General features: G+C 45.8%; 1 protein-coding gene across 2 annotated transcripts in view; it reads left to right on the top strand.

The window, feature by feature from the left end:
- The window catches only part of SH3RF1 (SH3 domain containing ring finger 1), a 245,177-nt gene that overhangs the window by 150,363 nt on the left and 71,132 nt on the right, over positions 1 to 23,682 (top strand). For both annotated transcript variants that reach the window (XM_040333076.1, XM_040333067.1), the window contains exon 4: positions 14,020 to 14,115. In XM_040333076.1, coding sequence (XP_040189010.1) covers positions 14,020 to 14,115 — 96 coding nt within the window. The remainder of the gene's footprint in view (positions 1 to 14,019; positions 14,116 to 23,682) is intronic.

Here is a 23,682-nt window from a genome sequence, read left to right as displayed (position 1 = left end):
ATTGACAGCAGTGGGAGCCAATGGCGCTCCGCTGCTGTCTCGGACAATCAGGAGGGAGAGTCCTGGGCAGCCGAGTCTCTCCTGAAACATCGCTGGATAGAGATGGGGCTCAGGTAAGTTATTAGGGGGACTGCTGCATACAGAAGGCTTTTTATCTTAGTACAAAGAATGCATTAAGAGAACATATTTTTTGCCTATACAACCACCAGCATGATTGTTGGTGCCAGACAGGCTCGTCTGAGTATTTCAAAAACTGCTGATCTACTGGGAATTTCATGCACAACCATCTCTAGGGTTTACAGAGAATGTCCCTGAAAACTGAAATTATCCAGTGAGCATGATTGTTGAAACACCAGTTGTGTGGACAAAAATGCCTTGCTGATGTCCAGAGGTCAGAGGAAATGGGGAGACTGGTTTGAGATGATAGAAAAGCAACAGTTCCTCAAATAACCACTTGTTACAACCAAGGTATGCAGAATATCATCTCTGAATGCATAACACATTGAACCTTGAAGCAGATGGGCTACAGCAGCAGATCACACTGGGTACCACTCCTGTCAGCTAAGAACAGAAACTGAGACTACAATTTGCACAAGTCACCAAAATTAGACGATCGATTGGAAAAACGTTGCCTCGTCTGATCAGTCTAGATTTCAGCTGCAACATTCATATGGTGGGGTCAGAACTTGGCTTAAACAACATGAAAGCATGGATCCATCATGTCTTGTATCGCTGGTTCAGGCTGGTGGTGGGGGTGTCATGTGGGGGGTATTTTATCGGCACACTGTACCAGTTTGAGCAATGTTTAAACGCCATGACCTACCTGAGTATTGTTGCTGATCATATCCATCCCTTTAAGACTACAGTGTACCCCAGGGCTCGACAAATCCTGGGCGCCATGGCGACTAGAAATGGTGTCCTGGCGACTTGGCTTGGAAGGCGAGCTGGCGCCATCTGGTGGTGAGCCGTTGGTATTACAAGTTATTACCACCAGATGTGTAAGCTGGTGCCATCTGGTGGTGAGCCGTTGGTATTACAAGTTAAGCATTACAAGTTAAACAGCAATTCTAATGTCATTTTTCACTATTTTTCACTGCCATCGTCTTCCCTCTAATTGGAACCCCCAAACATTATATATATTTTTTATCCTTACATCCTAGAGAATAAAATGGCGATCGTTGCAATACTTTCTGTCACGCCGTATTTGCGCAGCGGTCTTACAAGTGCACTTTTTTGGGAAAAAATTACACTTTTTTTAATTAAAAAATAAGACAACAGTAAAGTTATCCCCATTAGTTTTTTATATTATGAAAGATAATGTTACGCCGAGTAAATTCATACCCAACATGTCACGCTTCAAAATTGCGTCCGCTCGTGGAATGCCGACAAACTTTTACCTTTTAAAATCTTCATAGGCGACGTTTAAAAAAATCTACAGGTTGCATGTTTTGAGTTACAGAGGAGGTTTAGGGCTAGAATTATTGCTCTCGCTCTAACGATCGCGGTGATACCTCACATGTGTGGTTTGAACACCGTTTACATATGCAGGGCGCTGCTCACGTATGTGTTCGCTTCTGCGCGCAAGCTCGTCGGGGCGCGTTTTCTGGCTCCTAACTTTAGCTGGCTCCTAGATTCCAAACAAATTTGTCAAAACCTGGTGTACCCATCTTCTGATGTCTACATCCAGCAGGGTAATGCACTTTTTTCTATTGGTAAGATAACCCTATTTTCTGGCCGATAATTGTCGGCGGCACTGTATATGTGAAGTACCGCATAAATTGATGGCGCGGTAGACGTTCCTGTAATAATATATACTGAACAATCCAGTTTCATAAAATATGAAACAGTTGCATGAACAAAGTTTTACACAATGGAGAAATTCTATTGGGATACAAAATGCTACGTAATGCATGCTTTATTGCTGTGTCATTGTACAATAGACATAAAGCAGCACATCGGCGTCTAAAATAAAACCGCACAGCTGCATCAGTGGAGCCGGTATTCCCCCGAGACATTCAGAGCCCCATCTATCTGGCTGGGAGTAATCATTGACCTGAGAATTATCAGGATGACAACATTGTGGTGGGCCTGGATGAGTGAGATAATAAAAGGCGCTCTGTTGAAGGCGTATATAGCAGAGAAATGGAATGGCGCGGCCTTTCCATAAAGCTATATTTAGTTGATCTTTGTAGTAGTCTCAGGGAGGATAATGTGATCATGGTGCCTGACTGCACAGACTGCTGCAAGAATAAACATGCTGAACTGTTCAGGATTTTCTTTGCCTCTGGCTAATACAACTTTGTCTCAACTGTGAATATAAAGCACAAAAGCTGCTGTAGCCTCCTTTTTCCTCTGCCAGGGTTCACATGGCTGGCGCACTTGTCTGTCCTTCAAAACAAGACTCAGCGCCGTTCATTTGGAGAAGAGGAGTAGGCTCTGAATGTGAATGGGGGGGGAGATTGGGGTTCACTGAAATAAAATGAATTCGTTTTTAGGCTCATTTAGAGCCGGTTCACACAGGGGCGACCTGGGATCTGACTTGAAGTCGCCCCAAGTTGTGTGGTTGAGAAAATCAATGGAAGTGAATGGAGCCGTCCTAATACACACTACTGAAGTCGCTCCGACTTCAGAAAAGGTTCCTGTACTACTTCAACCCGACTTGTAGGCAACTTGTACCCATTTAGCTAGATTCAGAAAGCTTTATGCCGGCGTATCCGTAGATATGCCAACGTAACTCTATGCCGTCCTAAATTCTGGAAACCAGTTACGCTTAAATTAGGCAAAGATACGAGCGGCGTAAGTCTCCTACGCGGTCGTATCTTAGGGTGCAATATTTAGGTGGCGCTTCCATTGAGTTCGGCGTTGAATATGCAAATGCCTAGATACGCCGATTCAGGTTTACGTATGGCTTTTTCCGGCGTAAAGTTAGTCGAACAAATAGCTGGCCTAGTCAATGTTAAGTATGGCCGTCGTTCCCGCGTCAAAATTTGAAATTTTTACGTCGTTTGCGTAAGTCGTCCGTGAATGGGGCTGGACGTAATTTACGTTCACGTCGAAACCAATATGTCCTTGCGGCGTACTTTGGAGCAATGCACACTGGGATATGTACACGGACGGCGCATGCGCCGTTGGTAAAAAAACGTCAATCACGTCGGGTCACCACCCATTTACATAAAACACGCCCCCCTCATCCTCATTTGAATTAGGCGCGCTTACGCCGGCCCCATTTACGCTACGCCGCCGTAAATTAGGAGGCAAGTGCTTTGTGAATACAGCACTTGCCTCTCTGACTTACGGCGGCGTATCGTAAATACGATAAGCTACACCGCCGTAAAAATGCGCGCATCTACTTGAATCCAGCTAATTGATTTCAATAGAAGTTGCCTCAGAAGTCGGATCACTGTCTTAACTGAAGCAACAATACAGGAAGATAACATCCATTTCCCAGGCAAACCCCTCCCTTCCCCCTCCCTCCCACAGAGCTGATTGTTGTTTGGCCACTGGAAAGCCTCCTGTCCTGGAGGCGACTTGAAGTTGCCTGATGATTCATACTCAAGTTGTGTCCAAGTTGCCTCCCAAAGTCGTGCTGGAAGTCGTGTTGCCCCTGTGTGACCCGGCTCTTATGCCGCGTACACACGATCATTTTTCGGCATGAAAAAAACGACGTTTGTCGGCATGTAGAAAAAACGTTGTTTTTTCCAACTTCATCGTTAAAACGACGTTGCCCACACACGATCGTTTAAAAGAAATGCTCTAGCAAAGCGCGGTGATATACAACACGTACGACGGCGCTATAAAGGGGAAGTTCCATGCGGATGACGCCACCCTTGGGACTGCTTTAGCTGATTCTGTGTTAGTAAAAGACGATTCGCGCTTTTCTGTCTGTTACAGCGTGATGAATGTGGTTACTCCATTACGAATGGTAGTTTTACCAGAACGAGCGCTCGCGTCTCATAACTTGCTTCTGAGCATGTGCGGGTTTTTAACATCGTTTTAGCCCACAGACGATAATTTTTTACAACCCGAAAAAGCGACATAGTTTAAAACGTTGTTAAAAAATGCAGCATGTTCGGAATTTTTTTTTTGTCGTTTTTCAGAACCCGAAAAATGATGTGAAGCCCACACACGATCATTTTAAATGACATTTTTTCAAAGCGTCGTTTTTTTCATGCCGAATGATCGTGCGTACGCGGCATTACACCTAAAGTGGTACTAAAATTGAACAAATAAAACTTTGCAGAACAATACTTAGTCACCTGTTCATTATACCCTGTGAATTTACACACTGCTTGGGTCATCAAGGGAAGAAGGCACTACAGTTTTTTTCCCCTAGTTATCGTACCCTTTAGACCCCTTTCACACTGGGGTGGTGTGGGCGCTAGTTTTAACGGTGCTTTACCGCTGTTATAGCAGCGCTTTTCGGCCGTAGGCAGGGTGCTTTTAACCCCCGCTAGGGGCCGTAGAAAGGGTTAATAGAGCCCGTGTTGCGCAATGGGCAGGGCGTTTTGGGAGCAGTGTATACATCGCTCCCGCATTGCCCCAAAGATGCTGCTTGCAGGACTTTTCTGCCATCCTGCAAGTGCACAGGCACATAGGATTTCACTCTGGGGTGGCTTGAGAGGCGCTTTTCAGGTGCTTTAGAGGCGCTATTGTTATCGCTAAAATGCCTGAAAAGCGCCCCAGTGTGAAAGGGGATCTTAAAGTGTTACTAAACCCACAACAGTAAAAATCAGTCTGTATATGCTTAAAGAATGCGTATTAAACTCACTGTGGAACCTAAGGGGTTAATGCTCCACATTGTGTAAAAAGGCTGTTTGAACCAGTCTTCTCTAGTCCTCCCCTTCCACTGTCCCCAATCCATCTCCTGATACTCTTGGGAGAGTGCATGTGATCAGCACGGTGCCACTCAGCACTGTCCAGACAGAGGGTCAGGAATCCTGCAGCCTCATAGGACAGTCAGAGTAGAATGAAAACTCCTCCTACAAGCTTTAACCAAACACTGATAGAAGTTACAAGACTGCTATATACTGCTGATGGGAAAAGGTATTTGGCAGTTTATATTTAGTAAATTAATTGCATTTCCATGTTCTGTATACTGTAAGAGACCAGATATAGTGAATGCAGGGTCCTGGGTTTAGTAACACTTTAACCACTTGCCATATAGCGGAATGACGGCAGCAAAGTGGTTGTGTTATCCTGATCGGACGTTATTTGACGGGGGCGCGCAGTGCGGTGATCGGAGTTCCTGTGTGTCAGTCTGACACGCTGCAACTCCGATCATGGTATGAATCCTCTGCCAGAGGCTTCTTACCATGTGATCAGCTGTGACCAATCACAGCTGATCATCACGTAAACCAGGAAGTGCCAGTAAATGGCTCTCCTCGGTTCACGCTGACAGGGAGAGGGGGGGTCTGTGCTGATAATCGGCACATTCCCATCCAAAAGGTGCCCATCAGCTGCCAGCCTGTCTCCATAATAAATGGATGTCCGTGCCACAACAGTGCCCAAAAAAGTGCCAATCGGTGCCCCATCAATAATGCCTGTCAGTGCCCCATCAAAGTGCCACTCAGTAATGCCTGCCAGTATCTCCTCATCAGTGCTGCCTATCCAGTGCCACCTACCAGTGCCCATCAGTGCTGCCTGTCAGTGTTGGTATTAAAAATCTCAGAGGTGATCAAATGCCACCAAAATAAATCTTTATTTGTAGGAAGAAAATGATAAAAATTTCATTTGGGTACAGTGTTGCATGACCGCCCAATTATCATTCAAAGTGCGACAACGCTGAAAACTAAAAATTGGCCTGGGCAGGAAGGGGGGACTGTGCCTGGTATTGAAGTGGTTAAGGATGAATGCACATAAAAACAAAGTGCAGTTATCCTTTTTGACCTGAGCTAACCTTTTCCAACCTCCTACCCCAACAGATATATACTCTGCACATTATTTATATCTCCTAACTTCACAGATAAGAGGGACCAGTAGGGTACCGTTGTTGGGTAATGCATAGGAGATCGATTACCCTTAAAGATAAGACATTCTTTACCGTAATACTTTCCTTGCATTAAAGTAAATAAAAAGTCTCCGTATATCGCTCCCTTATATATTGTACTTACTGGAGTCCCTTGACCCAGCACTGTTCCTGTCTACAGCCAATGCTGCTCTCTCTCCTCACAGGCGCAGAGGCAGCAGCAGCAACCATTGGCTCCTGCTGCTGTCAAATTCTGTGAGGAGAGGGTGGGGACAAGCCAGGGCTGTGTGTGTGTCCATGGATGCACACAGCCAGGTTTGGCAGTGAATACACAGGTGTGCCCCCATAGGAAGCAACTTTCTATGATGGTGTGCAATGAAGAGGTGGATCCTAGAGTGCCAGCCAGGGACCCCTGAAGAGGAGGTTCAGGGCCACCCTGCAAAAGCATAGCACAAAGCAGGTAAGTATAACATGAGGCAGCACAGTGGCTAAGGGGTTAGCCCTTCCGCCTAGCAGCACTAGGGGCCGTAGGTTCGAACCGGAACCACAGCGCTACCTGTATGGAGTTTTGCATATTCTCCCTGTGCCTGAGGGATATTCCTCCAGGTATTCCGGTTTCCCCCCACACTCCACAAAGTCATGCTGGTAGGTTAATTAGCTCCTGTCTAAATTGGCCCTAGTATGTGTATGTATGAATTTAGGGACTTTAGATTGTAAATTCCTTGAGGGCAGTGACTGATGTGAATGTACAAATATAACATATATGTGTGTATATATATATATATATATATATATGTGTAAAGTGCTGCGTAATAAATAAAATATATATACAATACAATATATAAACAAAATGAAAGCCTTTACAATCCCTTTAATCCAGCCTTGACTGTACTTGTGACGTGCAGCTCCACAACCACATACACCTTCTAGTCCTTTTAAAGCGGAGTTCCACCCAAAAATGGAACTTCTGCTTATCCCACTCCTCACCCCCTTACATGCCACATTTGGCATGTAATTTTTTTTGGGGGGGGGGGTGGGGGCTTCAGGAGAAGGGGACTTCCTGTCCCACTTCCTCCTTCCGCCGAGGGGCTGCAAAGGCGATTAAGCTTAATCGCCTTTTGGCAGCCCCTCCCTTTAGGCGATCGCCTAGGACACGTGACAGGTCCTAGGCGATCGCCTGTCCAATCAAACAGCGCCGCGCATGCGCAGTGCCGCTCGCGCATGCGCAGTGCCGCTCGCACATGCGCAGTGGGTGCCTGGCCGTGAAGCCGCAAGCTGTCACGGCCGGGTGCCCACAGTGACACTGAAGACGCCGAGGAGGGGGGGGGGGGGCGGAGCCCCGGCCGGCGCGTCGCTGGAACGTGGAGCAGGTAAGTGTCTGTTTATTAAAAGCCAGCAGCTGCACTTTTTGTAGCTGCTGACTTTTAATAAACATAAATATTGGCTGGAACTCCCCTTTAAGTTCTTGTGATGCTTTAAATCTTTATTTTTTTATTTTTATGCTGAATGTAATAAATAAATAAACAACCCTATACAACCCCTTTTAACAAACTCTAGCGTGCAATTTCTGTGCAGTCTCGTGTGAATGACCCACTTTTCATTTCCTTACGTGCTTTTCTCTTCTTCGTCATTATCTCTCATCACTGAGCTGCTTATCTCCACATTTAATGATGCACATCTGTCACTCACACTTGTGTTTCTGCCTTCCTTTATTCTAAATGGCTAATATTAGTTAGTCTTATTCATCTGTACTTCATGGCACCGTGGCAATTGGATTGTGTGATTAGGACAGATTTTACAAAAGCTTCCATCATGTTGTTGATAATCTACATTTGCCTTGACATGTATTCTGTGATGATAGGATAAAGGTGAATTACCCGCGTGACTATAAATACTGGGGTATGTTCCTATTATTCATTAAAGCGGGAGTTCACCCAATTCGTGTTTTTTTTTCTCTTTTCCCCTTCGCTTCATGCTCGTTTTGTCTAGGGGAATCGGCTATTTGTTTTAAAATATGAGCAGTACTTACCGTTTTCGAGATGCATATTCTCCGTCGGCTTCCGGGTATGGGTCTTCGGGAGCGGGCGTTCCTTCTTGATTGCCAGTCTTCCGAGAGGCTTCCGACGGTCGCATCCATCGCGTCACTAGTAGCCGAAAGAAGCCGAACGTCGGTGCGGCTCTATACTGCGCCTGCGCACCGACGTTCGGCTTCTTTCGTAAAATCGTGACGCGATGGATGCGACCGTCGGAAGCCTCTCGGAAGACTGTCAATCAAGAAGGAACGCCCAGTCCCGCAGCCCATACCCGGAAGTGACGGAGAGGATGCATCTCGTAAACGGTAAGTACAGGTCATATTTTAAAACAACTAGCCGATTCCCCTAGACAAAATGAGCATGAAGCTAAGGGGAAAATGTGTTCTCTATGGGTGAACCTCCGCTTTAAATCTAAGGAAACTTCTGTTAAAAAAAAAAAAAACTAAGGAAGCTACTTGAAAGAATATTGCTAGTAACGGTACCCTGATCTGGATAAAAGAACCTTCACAGATCTATTCTGCATGTACGTCTCATGGGCAGGCAGTCGCCTACATCCACCTGCACCCTTTCCTTGCTTGCCTTTCTGTGTGCGACTTTCTCCTTTCACACCTCCATGTACATATCTCTGGGCTGCTGAGTGTAGTAGTCCATCTGTCTCCCTGCCCAGCCAGGCACACACTTTTTAAGCATCCAGAGACCTGAAAGCAGCCCTTTGCACTTGTTTTTTTTTTTTTGTATTTTTATTGAGGGGAATTTTAACTTGGATAGGAAACTTATGAGCTGCCCAAATACCGTAATTGACAGTCAAAATCGGGTCCAACTATTTACACCACGGTATATACAATCTCCTCTTCTCCTCCTGCACTTCCTTGCTTGCAGACTATCACTCCTCACTCCTTCAGCACATCGCTTGCTTGCGCTTCCCGGACCAGCTAGCACTGTAGGCCTGACACAGGCTTAGCCAAGCCCAAAGCAGCTGCCCTTTGCAGACAGGGACTTGGGCCCCTATGGTATAGCAAAAAATAGAAAGTTCCAGTGCTAGCTGTCCCTGTGGCTACTGCGCCCAGTACCACCTCTTCTTTAGGCACTGCCTGCCCTCCTGCACCCATCCTAGACTGCTGCATCTGTCCTCTCAGGCATGCCTCCCGACTTTGTGAACACTCACCAGCCCTCTTGGCTGCCTTTGTGAAACTCCTGGAGACTTGGCTGGCATTGTTCTCCTCCTGTGCCTCCTGGTCAGGACACCTCTGTGGGTTGTAAGAGGGTCCCGTCTGTACCCGAGCCCAAGCCCAAGGTCACCCCTCCAGACTGGGGGGCTCCCTCAAAAGCTCAGATAGCCTGACACTCCATCTCCAGCTGGACTGACCCTGGGTATTAAAGGAGGCCTTCCGCCTCCCATTCCAGATTGGGGATTGGTCAGGGCTCCTCAGAACACCCCAGGCAGCTCCACCTCCCCTCTCCATCTCTTTCCAGAAAAAGTCCTGTGGATGCAAGGAGCTCTCCCACTGCGCTATTGTATTGACCTTGCACCATTTCATTCCTGCTGTCAGTGTTAACCTAGGCTAAGGAGATGGCAGTATCACCTCATAAACGCTTGCAGATTGCTTTTCAGAGGAGTGGTAGGGACTTCCATCAGTGTGAAAGTAGCCTAAGCTGCTCATACACTAGTGGCTTTTCAGATTTGTCTAGAGCAGGGATCTTCATACTATGGCCTTCCAGCTGTTGCAGAACTATACTTCCCATTGTAAAACTCTGACATTCACAGGCATAACTAGGCATGATGGGAATTGTAGTTCCTGAACACCTGGAGGGCCAAAGTTTGGAGACCCCTGGTCTAGTATATTTCCTGTTTTAGTTCTGGTAGTCTTCTCCCAGTCTTCATTTGATTTTAAGGCCAGAGTATGTGCAACCGCTAAGAATTCCCATCTTATTGTGTTCTTACATTGCGTCTCTGAACATTCTTTTGAGAAGACAGGATTGTCGGTTCTCCTCGGATCCGTATTGTTACGGTTTGTTTGCTTGTTTTCCATATGTTTGTGTTTACATAAACTGCTTATCCTAAGCATGCTGATCATATCTGAATGTTGTAAAACATCTATTGTTATGCCTCTCATTGGGATCTGGCAGATGATCCTTTTATTTCGGCAGGAATGCTGATTTTCATTTTAAGCTCCTTTTTTTTTATTTTTTTGTGCCTGGAAATCTCTAGTTCACATGAGAAATAAAGATAAAAGAAATATGATTTATTGTGATGAGCTTGTAAGCTGACTTTTCATGCGTTGTATTATGAAAATGACTCGGTGAACAAGCCCAGACCGTTTATTGAGTTAAGGTGGATGGAATGCTGAGCTGAGCGATGGGTGCCTTTTTATTCTGGGTAAAACAAATTTGTTAAAACTTTGTAAGGGTCCATGCACACCGAAGCTGATAAACTGCAGTTTATTGGCGTTTTGGGCTTTTTTTTTTTAAAAGCCCATGAACTGAACTCTGTTAGGCCTCTTTCACACTGAGCGGATCAGTAATGAACCGCCCCGTGCACCTCCACTTGCTCAGCGGAGATCGCTCCGTTGATCCCCGCTGAGCCGGCGGATGACAGGGCGGGCCCCGCACACTGTGCAGGGACCGCACTGTCTTTTCTCCGCTCCCCCCCTATGGGGGAATCGGATGAACACGGACCGTATGTCCGTGTTCACCCGATCCGATCCGCCAGACGGAAGGAAAAGTAGGTTTTTCCTCCGTCACACTTTGGCGGATCAGAGCGGGTCGGATGTCACTGCTGACATCCGCGGCTCCATAAAGGAGCACAGAGCGCCCGTACAGGTCTGCAAAAAAAAAACTCAGACGGACCTGTACCAAAGCTCAGTGTGAAAGAGCCCTTAGCCTATGTGCCCATGCACACATGGATGTTTTTTAGTGTTAACGAGCCTTGGAGTTTATTGGCTTTTTTCCCGAACACCCGAAACTTGCGTTCAAAGTGCCGTTTTTCGGCGGGAAAAATGCTAAAAACCACAAAACGCATAAAAACTCTCAAAAACGCCGGCGCCAGCGTTTTTTGGCATTTTTTTTATCCATTGAAAAAAAAAAAAAGCTAAACGCTACACTGAAAAACGCTAATAAACACTATTGCAAAAACGATAAATGTTGACAGGCTCCCTGCAAAGCTACTGGCGTTTTTTTTTGTTTTTTTTTTTTAGCTTCAGTGTGCATGGAGCCTTAAAATAGAAAAAAATAAAATAAAAGAATTAAATGGCATATTTAAAAATAAGTATATAACATATACAATTGCAAAGCAAGCAAGCAATGCAATATGGCGACCTGGAGGCTTTCTGTACAGTTGGTGAACAGAACTTTTTTTCTATTTATTATGATTTGAAGAAAAGTTTATGCTGAGGCCCCGTACACATGAGAGGATTTATCCACTGGGATTTATCCGCAGATCAGTTCCAGCGGATAGATCCTGTGGTGTGTACGGCCCAGCGGATATTTATCCGCGGATTTTTTTTCGGGCCGATGGATTTCCAGCGGATAAAAATTTCTTAGCATGCTAAGAAATCTATCCGCTGGAATCCTGTCCAGCGGATTGATCCGGTGGTCTGTACAGACTCACCGGATCAATCCGTCCGCTCCCCTCCCTCGCATGCGTCGTAATGATTTGACGCATGCGTGGAAGTCTTTACCTTCCAGCGTCGCGCACGTCGACGGCGCGGCCACGTCACCGCGGATGGATTCCGCGCGGATTTCGATCTGATGGTTAGTACAACCATCAGATCAAAATCCGCCAGAGGATTTATCCGCGGGAACGGTCCGGAGGACCGTTTCCAGCGGATAATCCTCTCGTGTGTACGGGGCCTTACAAAAGAAGGCATATTGGGCATACCCAGGCTCGATGGTACATAAAACATTACAGTAGAAAACCAACTAAAACAACAAACCACTTCTCACTCTTGGCAAGGATGGTAAAGGTGAAGTATAACCTGGGGGGAGGGGGCTTGGTTTTATAATACTAGAAGGCTCAGCAAGGCGAGGAATTTTGAGATGCATGTATAGATTAACTCAGCTGGGGTAATAATCCTGGCGGGTCTTGGGGAAAAAAAAAAGAAAAGAAAAATTGATACAAATGACAAGACAGGAGACCATAGAATGAAGACATAGGAAAACATTACATTCCAGTATAGGAATTAATCCAGAGAAGAGATCCCATACCTTATTGAATTTCTTGGTGTACAGATCTTTCCCCGAAATTTCATTTCCTGCTTATGTGGTTGGCTTGCTGATTTTTCCAGAAATCTGCACTAAAATAATTTTAGGCATCCACTGCAATACAGATTTCAGTTTTGGAGAGATACTCCCTAACGGGAAGTTTTGCTTTTTTTTTTTTTTTTTTTTTAAAGGAACACTAAAGGTTCGTTTTTTATTAGATCAATTGATTGCTGTAAGCTTAGAGCATTTAAATATCACTTACCTCGTTTTTCCTTTTGACCTCCAAAATACAGTAATCCAGGTTTGAAAATGCCATTTCCTGTCTTTCCTCTTCTTGCTTTCCACCAGCATCTGAGCCGTTTTGCATGGTGGAAAGCAGAATGTGCTCACCCCCTCCCTATGACTACAGCCCTGCGTGAAGATGCTCTCTTATCCCTCACAGGCATGGAGGCTAAGCCTAATGGGAACTGTAGTTCCTATTAGGCCGTGATGTAGCAAGAATGAATGCGCACCGCAAACCAGGAAGTCACTGAGAATAATGATTCAGGAGTGACGGAGGTGAATAAAACAGCCCGATTTCAACAGGTATCAAACTAGTTATAATGCAAAACATTTCTTTTTACTTTATCAGCTACTGTCAGACTTTAAGAGGAACATATTTTTGTCTTTACAACCCCTTTAAGGATCAGGGTATCTATTTGACAGCTACCCGCTCCCACTTCCACTGGGGTTGCTTAGACAATTCAAATGGAAGTTCAGCCCCGCACCTGCCCTGTCCGCAACCTCCTGGGACATGTCAACTATCCCAGTAGGTTGCAGGTTCATTCACAATGCGCAGCGTGACCCGTACATGCGCAGCGGGAAGTTGCAGGAAGTCAGCTGGCTTCCCACATCCAAGATGGTGGCGCAAGGCCGCTAAGATTGGCGATGGACCAACCTGGGTGAGGACAACGCTGGATCCCTGGACATTTAGGTGTCCTTTTATTAAGTCAGCAGCTACAGTATTTGTAACTGTTAACTTTTACTTTTTTTTAAACTGACTGAAGATCTTCTTTAAATACAGCAAGGACCACAGCTATGGAACGCTCTACCCACAAACCTCCGCATGGAAGAAAACCATCGGGCCTTCAGGAAAAAACTTCTCTCGCTCATCTCTTCTGAAGGATCAGGGCAACACTGGATGGAAATAAGCGCCTTGAGGCGATTCAGTTCGCATTTGTAGCGATATGCAAGTTATTCACTCACTCACTTCTAAAGGAATGCAGACACTGCAGCTCTTCATCAGAACACTGAGAGTGCACCTGGTGATTAGAATGAGCCAGACCCTCCCATTTTAGAATCGGTATGCACAGGACATGGTAAATGTGCATTCTTTGCTCAAAGGAGTTTTTTTTTTTTTTTTTTTTTTTCTCAACAAAGGTAGTTACTCTTTTTTTTTGAAAAAAACATAATTCTTGGCTCCTTTGGAACTCTAAACATCCAATAGACATCCACTGGTTACTAGCTTGGTAAATCTTTTCACATTCCCGTCAAGTACAGAATTGCTTGTATTTGCATATTATTATATGTATGTATATAAGATGTATGAGATTTGCACTTGCAGTCATTCTGCACATGTAGAAAAAGTTTTACAATATTCAAGAATTCCTAACCTGTAAAAAATGTAAGATTGGTACAACTGGTAAAAAATGCATGTGAACCCGATTGCTGGTATAAATTCCAGTTGCTCTGCATTGCATTATATCAATGTATAGCTCATGGATTGCACTATGGAAGTCAGTGATGGCAACCTGCTGAGATAATTTTTACTTGTCTGTACAGGATGACATTCTCACGGTGATCCGCAGAGTGGATGAAAACTGGGCCGAAGGAATGCTGGGAGACAAAATCGGAATATTCCCCATTTCCTATGTGGAGGTAAGTAATATACCTCTGGTGATGGATACATTTACTTGGTTTCCTAGAATAAGCCCTGAAATGATATTTTCTTGCACTAAACCCGAGCCTGACCTCGCTAGCTTTAGCTATGTTAATAAGCCACATGTGTTGCCTTGTCTTCATCATTCATAGAATATGTTGAAGTCATTGTCAGTTACTAGTTGATGGTTACCACAATCATACCAGAAAGTGAATTCTGTTACATTGTCATCGAGAAGGCATTTTGGAACTGGAGTTCATTGTTCCTACAGGTCTGCTTAGTGTTCTCTTTATTTTGGCTGCCACGTATGATGTATTTTCTTCTGTTAGTCACTATGCTGGCAGGTTTTATTATATGAGAAGATGATTAATTGGCAAAGTTTGTACAAGATGAATCAGTGGACCAATTTCAATGTTGTTAGAGTCATTAGTCCCTCGTTAAGGTGCCCTTAGGTCAAGATATTTTATTCTGAAGAGTTGGATTTTCAGTCCGAAAAATTCCTAAATGATGTCAGCATTCTAAACCAAGGAATGTGGTGCTGTGTGTTGAGTAAGTTGTATATATCTGCATGCGTGGCAGATTGTTATGCTGTCAAATCTTTTTTTTGTTTTCTAAAAAAATATTTATTTGGATACTCATTTTAAACCACTTAGGGCCAAATCCTCAAAAGAGATACGACGGCGTATCTACTGATACGCCGTCGTATCCCTGTTTCTAACTTTGGAACTGATCCACAGAATCAGTTTCCCATAGTTAGCCAGAAGATCCGGCATGTGTAAGGGACTTACACTGCCGGATCTTAGGATGCAGTACCGCATCTGCCGCTGGGGGCATTTCATGTCAATGCCGCCTCGGGTATGCAAATTAGCACTTACGGAGATCCACAAAGCTTTTCAGCTTCGTTTTTTCTCCGTTTTAGTTTGCAAACGCAAAATTAGGGCTGCTTTTACAAAGTGTAAACTGTTTACACCATGTAAAAGCAGACCCTTCTGTCCAGCGACGCAATTTTTTTTTTTAATTTGAATTGAATTTTTTTCCGACGCAACTTTATTGACCCGTCGCGATCCACAAAGCTCGGCGTAATGTAATTTCGCGCTATGCACGTCGGGAAAATGACGTCACAAGCATGCACAGTACGGCCGGCGCGGGAGCGCGCCTCATTTACAAGGGAATCGCCCCCATTTGAAGAGGAACGCCTTGCGCCGGCGGAATTTAAGTTACTTTGTGCTTTGTGGATCGGGCACTAACTTGGGAAATTTGCGGCGGTGTAACTTAAATGGAAAAAGTTAAGTTACGCCGCCTGGCTGAGGATTTGGCCCTTAGTGAATATTAAAGTGTAAATAAAGATACAACTTTTTTAAGCCTGGGTTCACACTGAAGGCGGGTTTGAAATTGTACGAGTTCAGCTGAACTTGCACAGTTTCAAACCCGCATTTCAGTCCGACTTCGGGAACCATTTCAGAGACATCTGTACGGGTTCCTGCACAGATGTCTATTGAAATCGCTCCCAAAGTTGCCAAAAGTAGTGCAGGAACTACTTTTGGGAATCAGTGCGGACCGATTCAGACGGTGTCATCGCTGACAATAGGCGGTGATTTGACATGTCAAGGGCTTTCGTTCTGAACAGAGTGGAGAGGGATTAGAACACCTGTCAGGTATTTTTTGCTGTCTGTGGCCCTGTTGGGGAGATCCACTCTGTGCCTGTTTACTGTTATCACCAAGAATGAAAATTAAAAAAAAATCCCACATTTTGGGTTGGCACCAGAATCTGAATAGAAGAGCTGTCTTCCAATTGGTCCATTATTATTAACCACTTAAGCCCCGGACCAATATGCTGCCTAAAGACCCAAGGGGTTTTTACAGTTCGGGACTGCGTCGCTTTAACAGACAATTGCGCGGTTGTGCGACGTGGCTCCCAAACAAAATTGGCGTCCTTTTTTCCCCACAAATAGAGCTTTCTTTTGGTGGTATTTGATCACCTCTGCGGTTTTTATTTTTTGCGTTATAAACAAAAATAGAGCGACAATTTTGAAAAAAATGCAATATTTTTTACTTTTTGCTGTAATAAATATCCCCCAAAAACATATATAATTTTTTTTTTTCCTCAGTTTAGGCCGATACGTATTCTTCTACCTATTTTTGGTAAAAAAAAATCGCAATAATCGTTTATCGGTTGGTTTGCGCAAAATTTATAGCGTTTACAAAATAGGGGATAGTTTTTATTTTTTTTTACTACTAATGGCGGCGATCAGCGATTTTTTTCGTGACTGCGACATTATGGCAGACACTTCGGACAATTTTGACACATTTTTGGGACCATTGTCATTTTCACAGCAAAAAATGCATTTAAATTGCATTGTTTATTGTGAAAATGACAGTTGCAGTTTGGGAGTTAAACACAGGGGGCGCTGTAACATTTAGTGTTCACTTTGTGTGTGTTTACTAGTGTAGGGGGGTGTGGCTGTAGGAATGACATCATCGATCGGGTCTTCCCTATAAAGGGAATCACCCGATCGATGCGCCGCCACAGTGAAGCACGGGGAAGCCGTGTTTACACACGGCTCTCCCCGTTCTTCAGCTCCGGGGAGCGATCGCGACGGAGCGGCTAAAAACAAATAGCTGCGCCGTCGTCCCGGATCGCTCCCCGAGCGGACCCGACCTCCGCATGTACCGGGGGGGGGTCCCGATCGGACCCCCCACCCACGTCTAGCAGAGGACGTACAGGTACGTACATGTGCCTGTCCGTGCCATTCTGCTGATGTATATGTACATGAGGAGGTCGGGAAGTGGTTAAAATGATCGTGTGTGGGCTTCACATCGTTTTCCGTCTTCTGATAAAAAAAAATTCAAACATGCTTCAATTTTTTATGTCGTTTTTGAAAATGTCGTTTTTTGTGTTGTAAAAAATTATCGTGGGCTAAAACAACGTTTTAAACTCACGCATGCTCAGAAGCAAGTTATGAGACGGGAGCGCTCGTTCTGGTAAAACTACCGTTCAGAATGGAGCAAGCACATTCATCACGCTGTAACAGACAAAAAAGCGCAAATCGGCTAAAAGCAGCCCAAAGGCGATTAGAACTTCCCCTTTCGAGTTCCGTCGTACGTGTTGTACGTCACCGCGCTTTGTTCATCATTTTTCCAAAACGATGGTGTGTTGGCAACATCGTTTTTTATGATGAAGTTGGAAAAACTTTGGTTTTTTTTTTCATGATGAAAAACATCGTTTTCTTTTATGAGAAAAAGTGATCGTGTGTATGGGGCATAAGAGTTCAGCTGAACCTGCACAGTTTCAAACCCGCATTTCAGTCCGACTTCGGGAACCATTTCAGAGACATCTGTACGGGTTCCTGCACAGATGTCTATTGAAATCGCTCCCAAAGTTGCCAAAAGTAGTGCAGGAACTACTTTTGGGAATCAGTGCGGACCGATTCAAACGGTGTCATTGAAGGCAATAGGCGGTGATTTGACATGTCAAGGGCCTTCGTTCTGAACAGAGTGGAGAGGGATTAGAACACCTGTCAGGTATTTTTTGCTGTCTGTGGCCCTGTTGGGGAGATCCGCTCTGTGCCTGTTTACTGTTATCACCAAGAATGAAAATTAAAAAAAAATCCCAAATTTTGGGTTGGCACCAGAATCTGAATAGAAGGGCTGTCTTCCAATTGGACCATTATTATTAAGGATTTATTTAGCATCAACAGTTTTTAGAGCGCTTCGCAATATAAAGAAAAATTGTACAATTACAATACAGAAGGTATCGAAATGGGATGGCCTTGCTCATGGAGCTTACAATCTAAAGGGAGGAAGAGGTGGTACAGAAGGGCAAATACAGATTTTAGGTGGGTAGTCTCCCTGAATAAATAAAATCTGGTGCAGCTCTGCAAAGAAACCAATGAGCTTCCAGTTGTGTGTGTGTGTGTGTGTGTGTGTCTGTGTGTGTTTTTTTCTCAAAGTCCAATTGAACAAGCTGCAGTTAGAAGCTGACTGGCTACCATCACCAGATTTTGCACTCTCCAATTTTGGGAAATCAACTCCATTGAGAGCAAATAAGAGACGTTTTATGATTATGGTTTAAAATCTGCTCTATAAATGCAATCACTACCTTGGCTAGAAACATGTGGTGATTACAATCCACGTCTCCTTTGCTTCTGCTGGAACTCTTAGCTGTGCATGCCCACAAAAAGTAACTGTGCCAGTTACAAGCATGCTCCGGGTATGACCATTGCTTTCTGTGGGAGTTCACATCACATGTAGTAATTCAGTATTGGACAACTGTAGGAACTGCAAAAGACGTTGGTGTTTTGGCCTGTAAGCAATGCAAGGCTCTTTATGCTTAGTAGTAATAAGGAGTGCAGGTTTTTGCATAAAAGATATTAATGAACAGCCAGATGTTTTTTTTTTCCTTCTATTACTTTTTTGGGGACAACCCAAAGGCAAAAGGAGAAGGTGCGTCTCCCTTAACCACTTGAGATCCGCGCTATGGTCGAAAGACGTCCACAGCGCGGCTCTCAAGTGCCGGGTGGACGTCCATAGACGTCCTGCTCTTGTTGTTCCCTGTGCGCGCCGCTGGGGGCGCGCAGCGGGGAAACAACGTGCCCGGCGCATCGCTCGGGAGCCGATGCGAGTGCCTGGCGGCCGCGATGTCCGCCAGACACTCGCGATCGTCGGTAACACAGCAGGACGTGGAGATCTGTGTGTAAACACAGAGCTCCACGTGCTGTCAGGGAGAGAGGAGACCGATCTGTGTCCCTTTACATAGGGACACAGCATCGGTCACCTCCCCCAGTCACCCCCCTCCCCCCACACAGTAAGAACACAATGAGGGAATACATTTAACCCCTTTCTCACCCCCTAGTGTTAACCCCTTTACTGCCAGTCACATTTATACAGTAATTAGTGCATTTTTATAACACTGATCGCTGTATAAATGTGAATGGTCCCAAAATTGTGTCAAGTGTCCGATACGTCTGTCGCAATATCGCAGCCCTGACAAAAAAATCGCAAATCGCCACCATTACTAGTATAAAAAAAAAAAAAAAACATAAATCTATCCCCCATTTCGTAGGCACTATGGGCCAAATTCTCAAAAGAGATACGCAGACTTAACTGCTGTTCAGCCTGCGTATCTCTGTGCCTAACTTTGGAAACGATTCTCAAAAGGCTTTTTCCAAAGTTAGGCAGAAAATCCGGCATGTGTAAGACACTTACACGGTCAGATTTTAGGATGCAGTACCGCATCCGCCACTGGGGGCATTTCTCATTGAAATCCAGCTTTGCGTATGCAAATGAGGACTTAAGTAGATTTTCAAAGCATTTCAGCACTTTGATTTCTGCCTAAGTTCCGAATTTGCCGGCGCAAAATTAGGGCTGGATTTATAATGTGTAAAGTTAGCCAAACCTTGTAAAGGCCCATTTCAGCGACGGCATTTGGTATGCATTCCTGAGGGAGAACTCCACGGCAATTTTTAAATTCAAAACCGGCATGGGTTCCCCCCCAGGAGCATACCAGGCCCTTAGGTCTGGTATGGGTTGTAAGGAGACCCCCCCACGCCGAAAAATTGACGTAGGGGGTCCCCCTACAATCCATACCAGACCCGTATCCAAAGCACGCTACCCGGCCGGCCAGGAATGGGAGTGGGGACGAGCGAGCGTCCCCCCCCCTCCTGAGCCGTGCCAGGCCGCGTGCCCTCAACATGGGGGGGTTGGGTGCTCTGGGGCAGGGGGGCGCACTGCGGGCCCCCCCACCCCAGAGCACCCTGTCCCCATGTTGATGAGGACAGGACCTCTTCCCGACAACCCTTGCCATTGGTTGTCGGGGTCTGCGGGCGGAGGCTTATCGGAATCTGGGAGTCCCCTCAAATAAGGGGGCCCCCAGATACCGGCCCCCACCCTAAGTGAATGGATATGGGGTACATCGTACCCCTATCCATTCACCTGGAGGCAAAAAGTAAAATGTAGTAAACACACAACACAAGGCTTTTTAAAATATTTTATTATTCTGCTCCGGATGCCCCCCCTGTCTTCGTTATTAGCTCTATTTCCAGGGGGGGCTTCTTCTTCCGCTCTCCGGGGGTCTTCTCCGCTCTCCGGGGGTCTTCTCCGCTCTCCGGGGGGGCTTCTCCGGACTCCGGGGGGCTTCTTCCATCTTCTCCCCTCTTCCGCTCTTGACTCGGCGAACCCCGGTTCTTCTGCAGCTCTCCGGTGCCTTCTTCTTCAGCGCTGGCTGCCTGCTATGTTTGTGTGTTAGCTCGATTTCAAACAGGCAGCCGGCGCGGTCTTCTGTGACGTCAGGGTCTTCTGGTCTTCTGTTCTTCCGATGTTGCCTCGTCGCCTGTTGTCGCTGTAATGATGGAAGCGCGCCTTGCATCCCATTTATATAGGCATCACCGTCCCATCATGCTCCGGTAGGTACCCACGTGGTGGGTGCACGTGGGTAGGCACCCACCACGTGGGTACCTACCGGAGCATGATGGGACGGCGATGCCTATATAAATGGGATGCAAGGCGCGCTTCCATCATTACAGCGACAACAGGCGACGAGGCAACATCGGAAGAACAGAAGACCAGAAGACCCTGACGTCACAGAAGACCGCGCCGGCTGCCTGTTTGAAATCGAGCTAACACACAAACATAGCAGGCAGCCAGCGCTGAAGAAGAAGGCACCGGAGAGCTGCAGAAGAACCGGGGTTCGCCGAGTCAAGAGCGGAAGAGGGGAGAAGATGGAAGAAGCCCCCCGGAGAGCGGAGAAGCCCCCCCGGAGAGCGGAGAAGACCCCCGGAGAGCGGAGAAGACCCCCGGAGAGCGGAAGAAGAAGCCCCCCCTGGAAATAGAGCTAATAACGAAGACAGGGGGGGCATCCGGAGCAGAATAATAAAATATTTTAAAAAGCCTTGTGTTGTGTGTTTACTACATTTTACTTTTTGCCTCCAGGTGAATGGATAGGGGTACGATGTACCCCATATCCATTCACTTAGGGTGGGGGCCGGTATCTGGGGGCCCCCTTATTTGAGGGGACTCCCAGATTCCGATAAGCCTCCGCCCGCAGACCCCGACAACCAATGGCAAGGGTTGTCGGGAAGAGGTCCTGTCCTCATCAACATGGGGACAGGGTGCTCTGGGGTGGGGGGGCCCGCAGTGCGCCCCCCTGCCCCAGAGCACCCAACCCCCCCATGTTGAGGGCACGCGGCCTGGCACGGCTCAGGAGGGGGGGGGACGCTCGCTCGTCCCCACTCCCATTCCTGGCCGGCCGGGTAGCGTGCTTTGGATACGGGTCTGGTATGGATTGTAGGGGGACCCCCTACGTCAATTTTTCGGCGTGGGGGGGTCTCCTTACAACCCATACCAGACCTAAGGGCCTGGTATGCTCCTGGGGGGTGAACCCATGCCGTTTTTTTCTTTGAAAATTGGCATGGAGTTCACCCTCAGGAATGCATGCTGAGCGACGCTGTCATTTTTTTTTAAAATTATTTGTTTTCCCGGCGCGTCTTTTTATTTCACCCGTCGCAACTTTAGTGTCCCGTCGAAATTCTCAAAGCCGCCCGGCGTTAATTACGTTCGCGCGCTGCACGTCGGGAAAATGACGTCACACGCATGCGCAGTACGGCCGGCGCGGGAGCGCGCCTCATTTAAATTTTAAACGCCCCCAGGAGAGGAGGACCGCCTTACGACGGCGGCACTTAAGTTACACTGCGTGTAATTTCTACCTAAGTGCTTTGACGATCAGGTACTTAGGTAGAAATTTTAAGTCAGTGTAACTTAACTGCTGAAATTTAAGTTACGCACAGTTTTTGAGAATTTGGCCCTATAACTTTTGCGCAAACCAGTCGCTTATTGCGATTTTTTTTTATTTTTTTACAAAAATACGTCAAAAAATACGTATCGGCCTTAACTGAGAAAAAAAATTGTTTTTTTTTTTAAAAAAATGGGATATTTATTATAGCAACAAGTAAAAAAAATATATATTTTTTTTTAAATTGTCGCTCTTTTTTTGTTTATAGTGCAAAAAATAAAAACTGCAGAGGTGATCAAATACCACCAAAATAAAGCTCTATTTGTGGGGAAAAAAGGACGCCAATTTTGTTCGGGAGCCACGTCGCACGACCGCGCAATTGTCAGTTAAAGCGACGCAGTGCCGGAAGCTGAAATTTCGCCTGGGAACGAAGGGGGTTTATGTGCCCAGTAAGCAAGTGGTTAATGGGGGTGCTGACAGGTGTTCTAATCCATCTCTACTCTATCCAAAATTATTTTTTTTTTTTTTGGGCATGAGTTATATGTAGACAGCATGCACCACCGCGCTGTCTGCTAAATGGGGGGGGGGGGGTTTGTCTGTTGTATTAATTTGGATCCATAGTTTAATGACTGGAAAACATTTTCAGCATTGTTTGAAATTAATAATATTTCAAACAGTCAATATAGTGATAGATACTGTGGGCCAGATTCACAGCAGAGATACTCCGTCGTATCTCAGATACTCCGTCGTATCTCTCAGAGTATCTATGCGACTGATTCATAGAATCAGTTACGCATAGATAGCCCTAAGATCCGACAGGTGTAATTGTTTTACACTGTCGGATCTTAGGATGCAGTACCGTGGCCGCCGCTGGGGGGAGTTTGCGTCGTAAACCAGCGTCGGGTATGCAAATTAGGAGTTACGGCGATCCACAACGTTTTTTCGCGTTCACTGCGTTGCTGCTAGTCTAGTTTCCCGTCGCAAAGTTAGTCGTCGTTTTAGGTGCCCTAACTTTACACAGCACACGTATGTGCTGTATAAAGTATGGCCGTCGTTCCCGCGTCGAAATTTAAAAATGTTTCCTTCTTGCGTAAGACGTCCAGGAATACGGAAGTACGCTACGCACCTCGCCGTTCGAAAAAATGACGTCACTTCGCGCAAAGCACGGCGGGAAATTCAAAAGGGAGCATGCGCAGTAGGTCCTAATTTAAATGGCACACGCCCCTTTGAATTACGCGGGCTTGCGCCGGAGGCCGCCAGCGTAAGTTTTGATGCAAGTGCTTTGAGAATCAGGCACTTGCTATGAAAACTTGCGGCGGTGTAACGTATCTACGATACGTTACGCCACCGCGATTCTACGTGAATCTGGGCCTGTGTCCTTATGATCCAACCCACTAGCAGGCAGGTCTATATATTTATAATATGTATCGATGTATAACACAATGTAAAATGTGGTGAGAACAATGAATGTTAATAAACCATGCACGACGATTATAGTCATTTAAATCTCCTTTCTGGCTAAAGTTCACGTAAATAACGCTGTCCCCTGAGATTACAAATTCCATCCTCAACGGAACACTTCTTCCACTTTTTTAGAGAATGTTCTACATAGCGGAGATTGCCTTGGCAGGTGCTATAAATCACTCTGGTAGGCCAATTACATTGATCCATTTAGTATCATTTGCCAGGCACAGTACTGTACTTTGAGTTTACACCAGAGACTGTATTGCTGTAGCAAAACTGCACATTAGGATAATTGGTACGCTTCCGCAGTATGTCTAGATGGCGCTCATTCGGGTTTTGTGCAAATCACGCTTCCCATTTAGTCATCTAAGGTGTC

This window comes from Rana temporaria, chromosome 1, assembly GCF_905171775.1.
Source record: "Rana temporaria chromosome 1, aRanTem1.1, whole genome shotgun sequence".
Lineage (NCBI taxonomy): Eukaryota > Metazoa > Chordata > Amphibia > Anura > Ranidae > Rana > Rana temporaria.
Note: the sequence above shows the minus strand (reverse complement) of the source record. Positions and strands in the feature narration are given on the sequence as shown.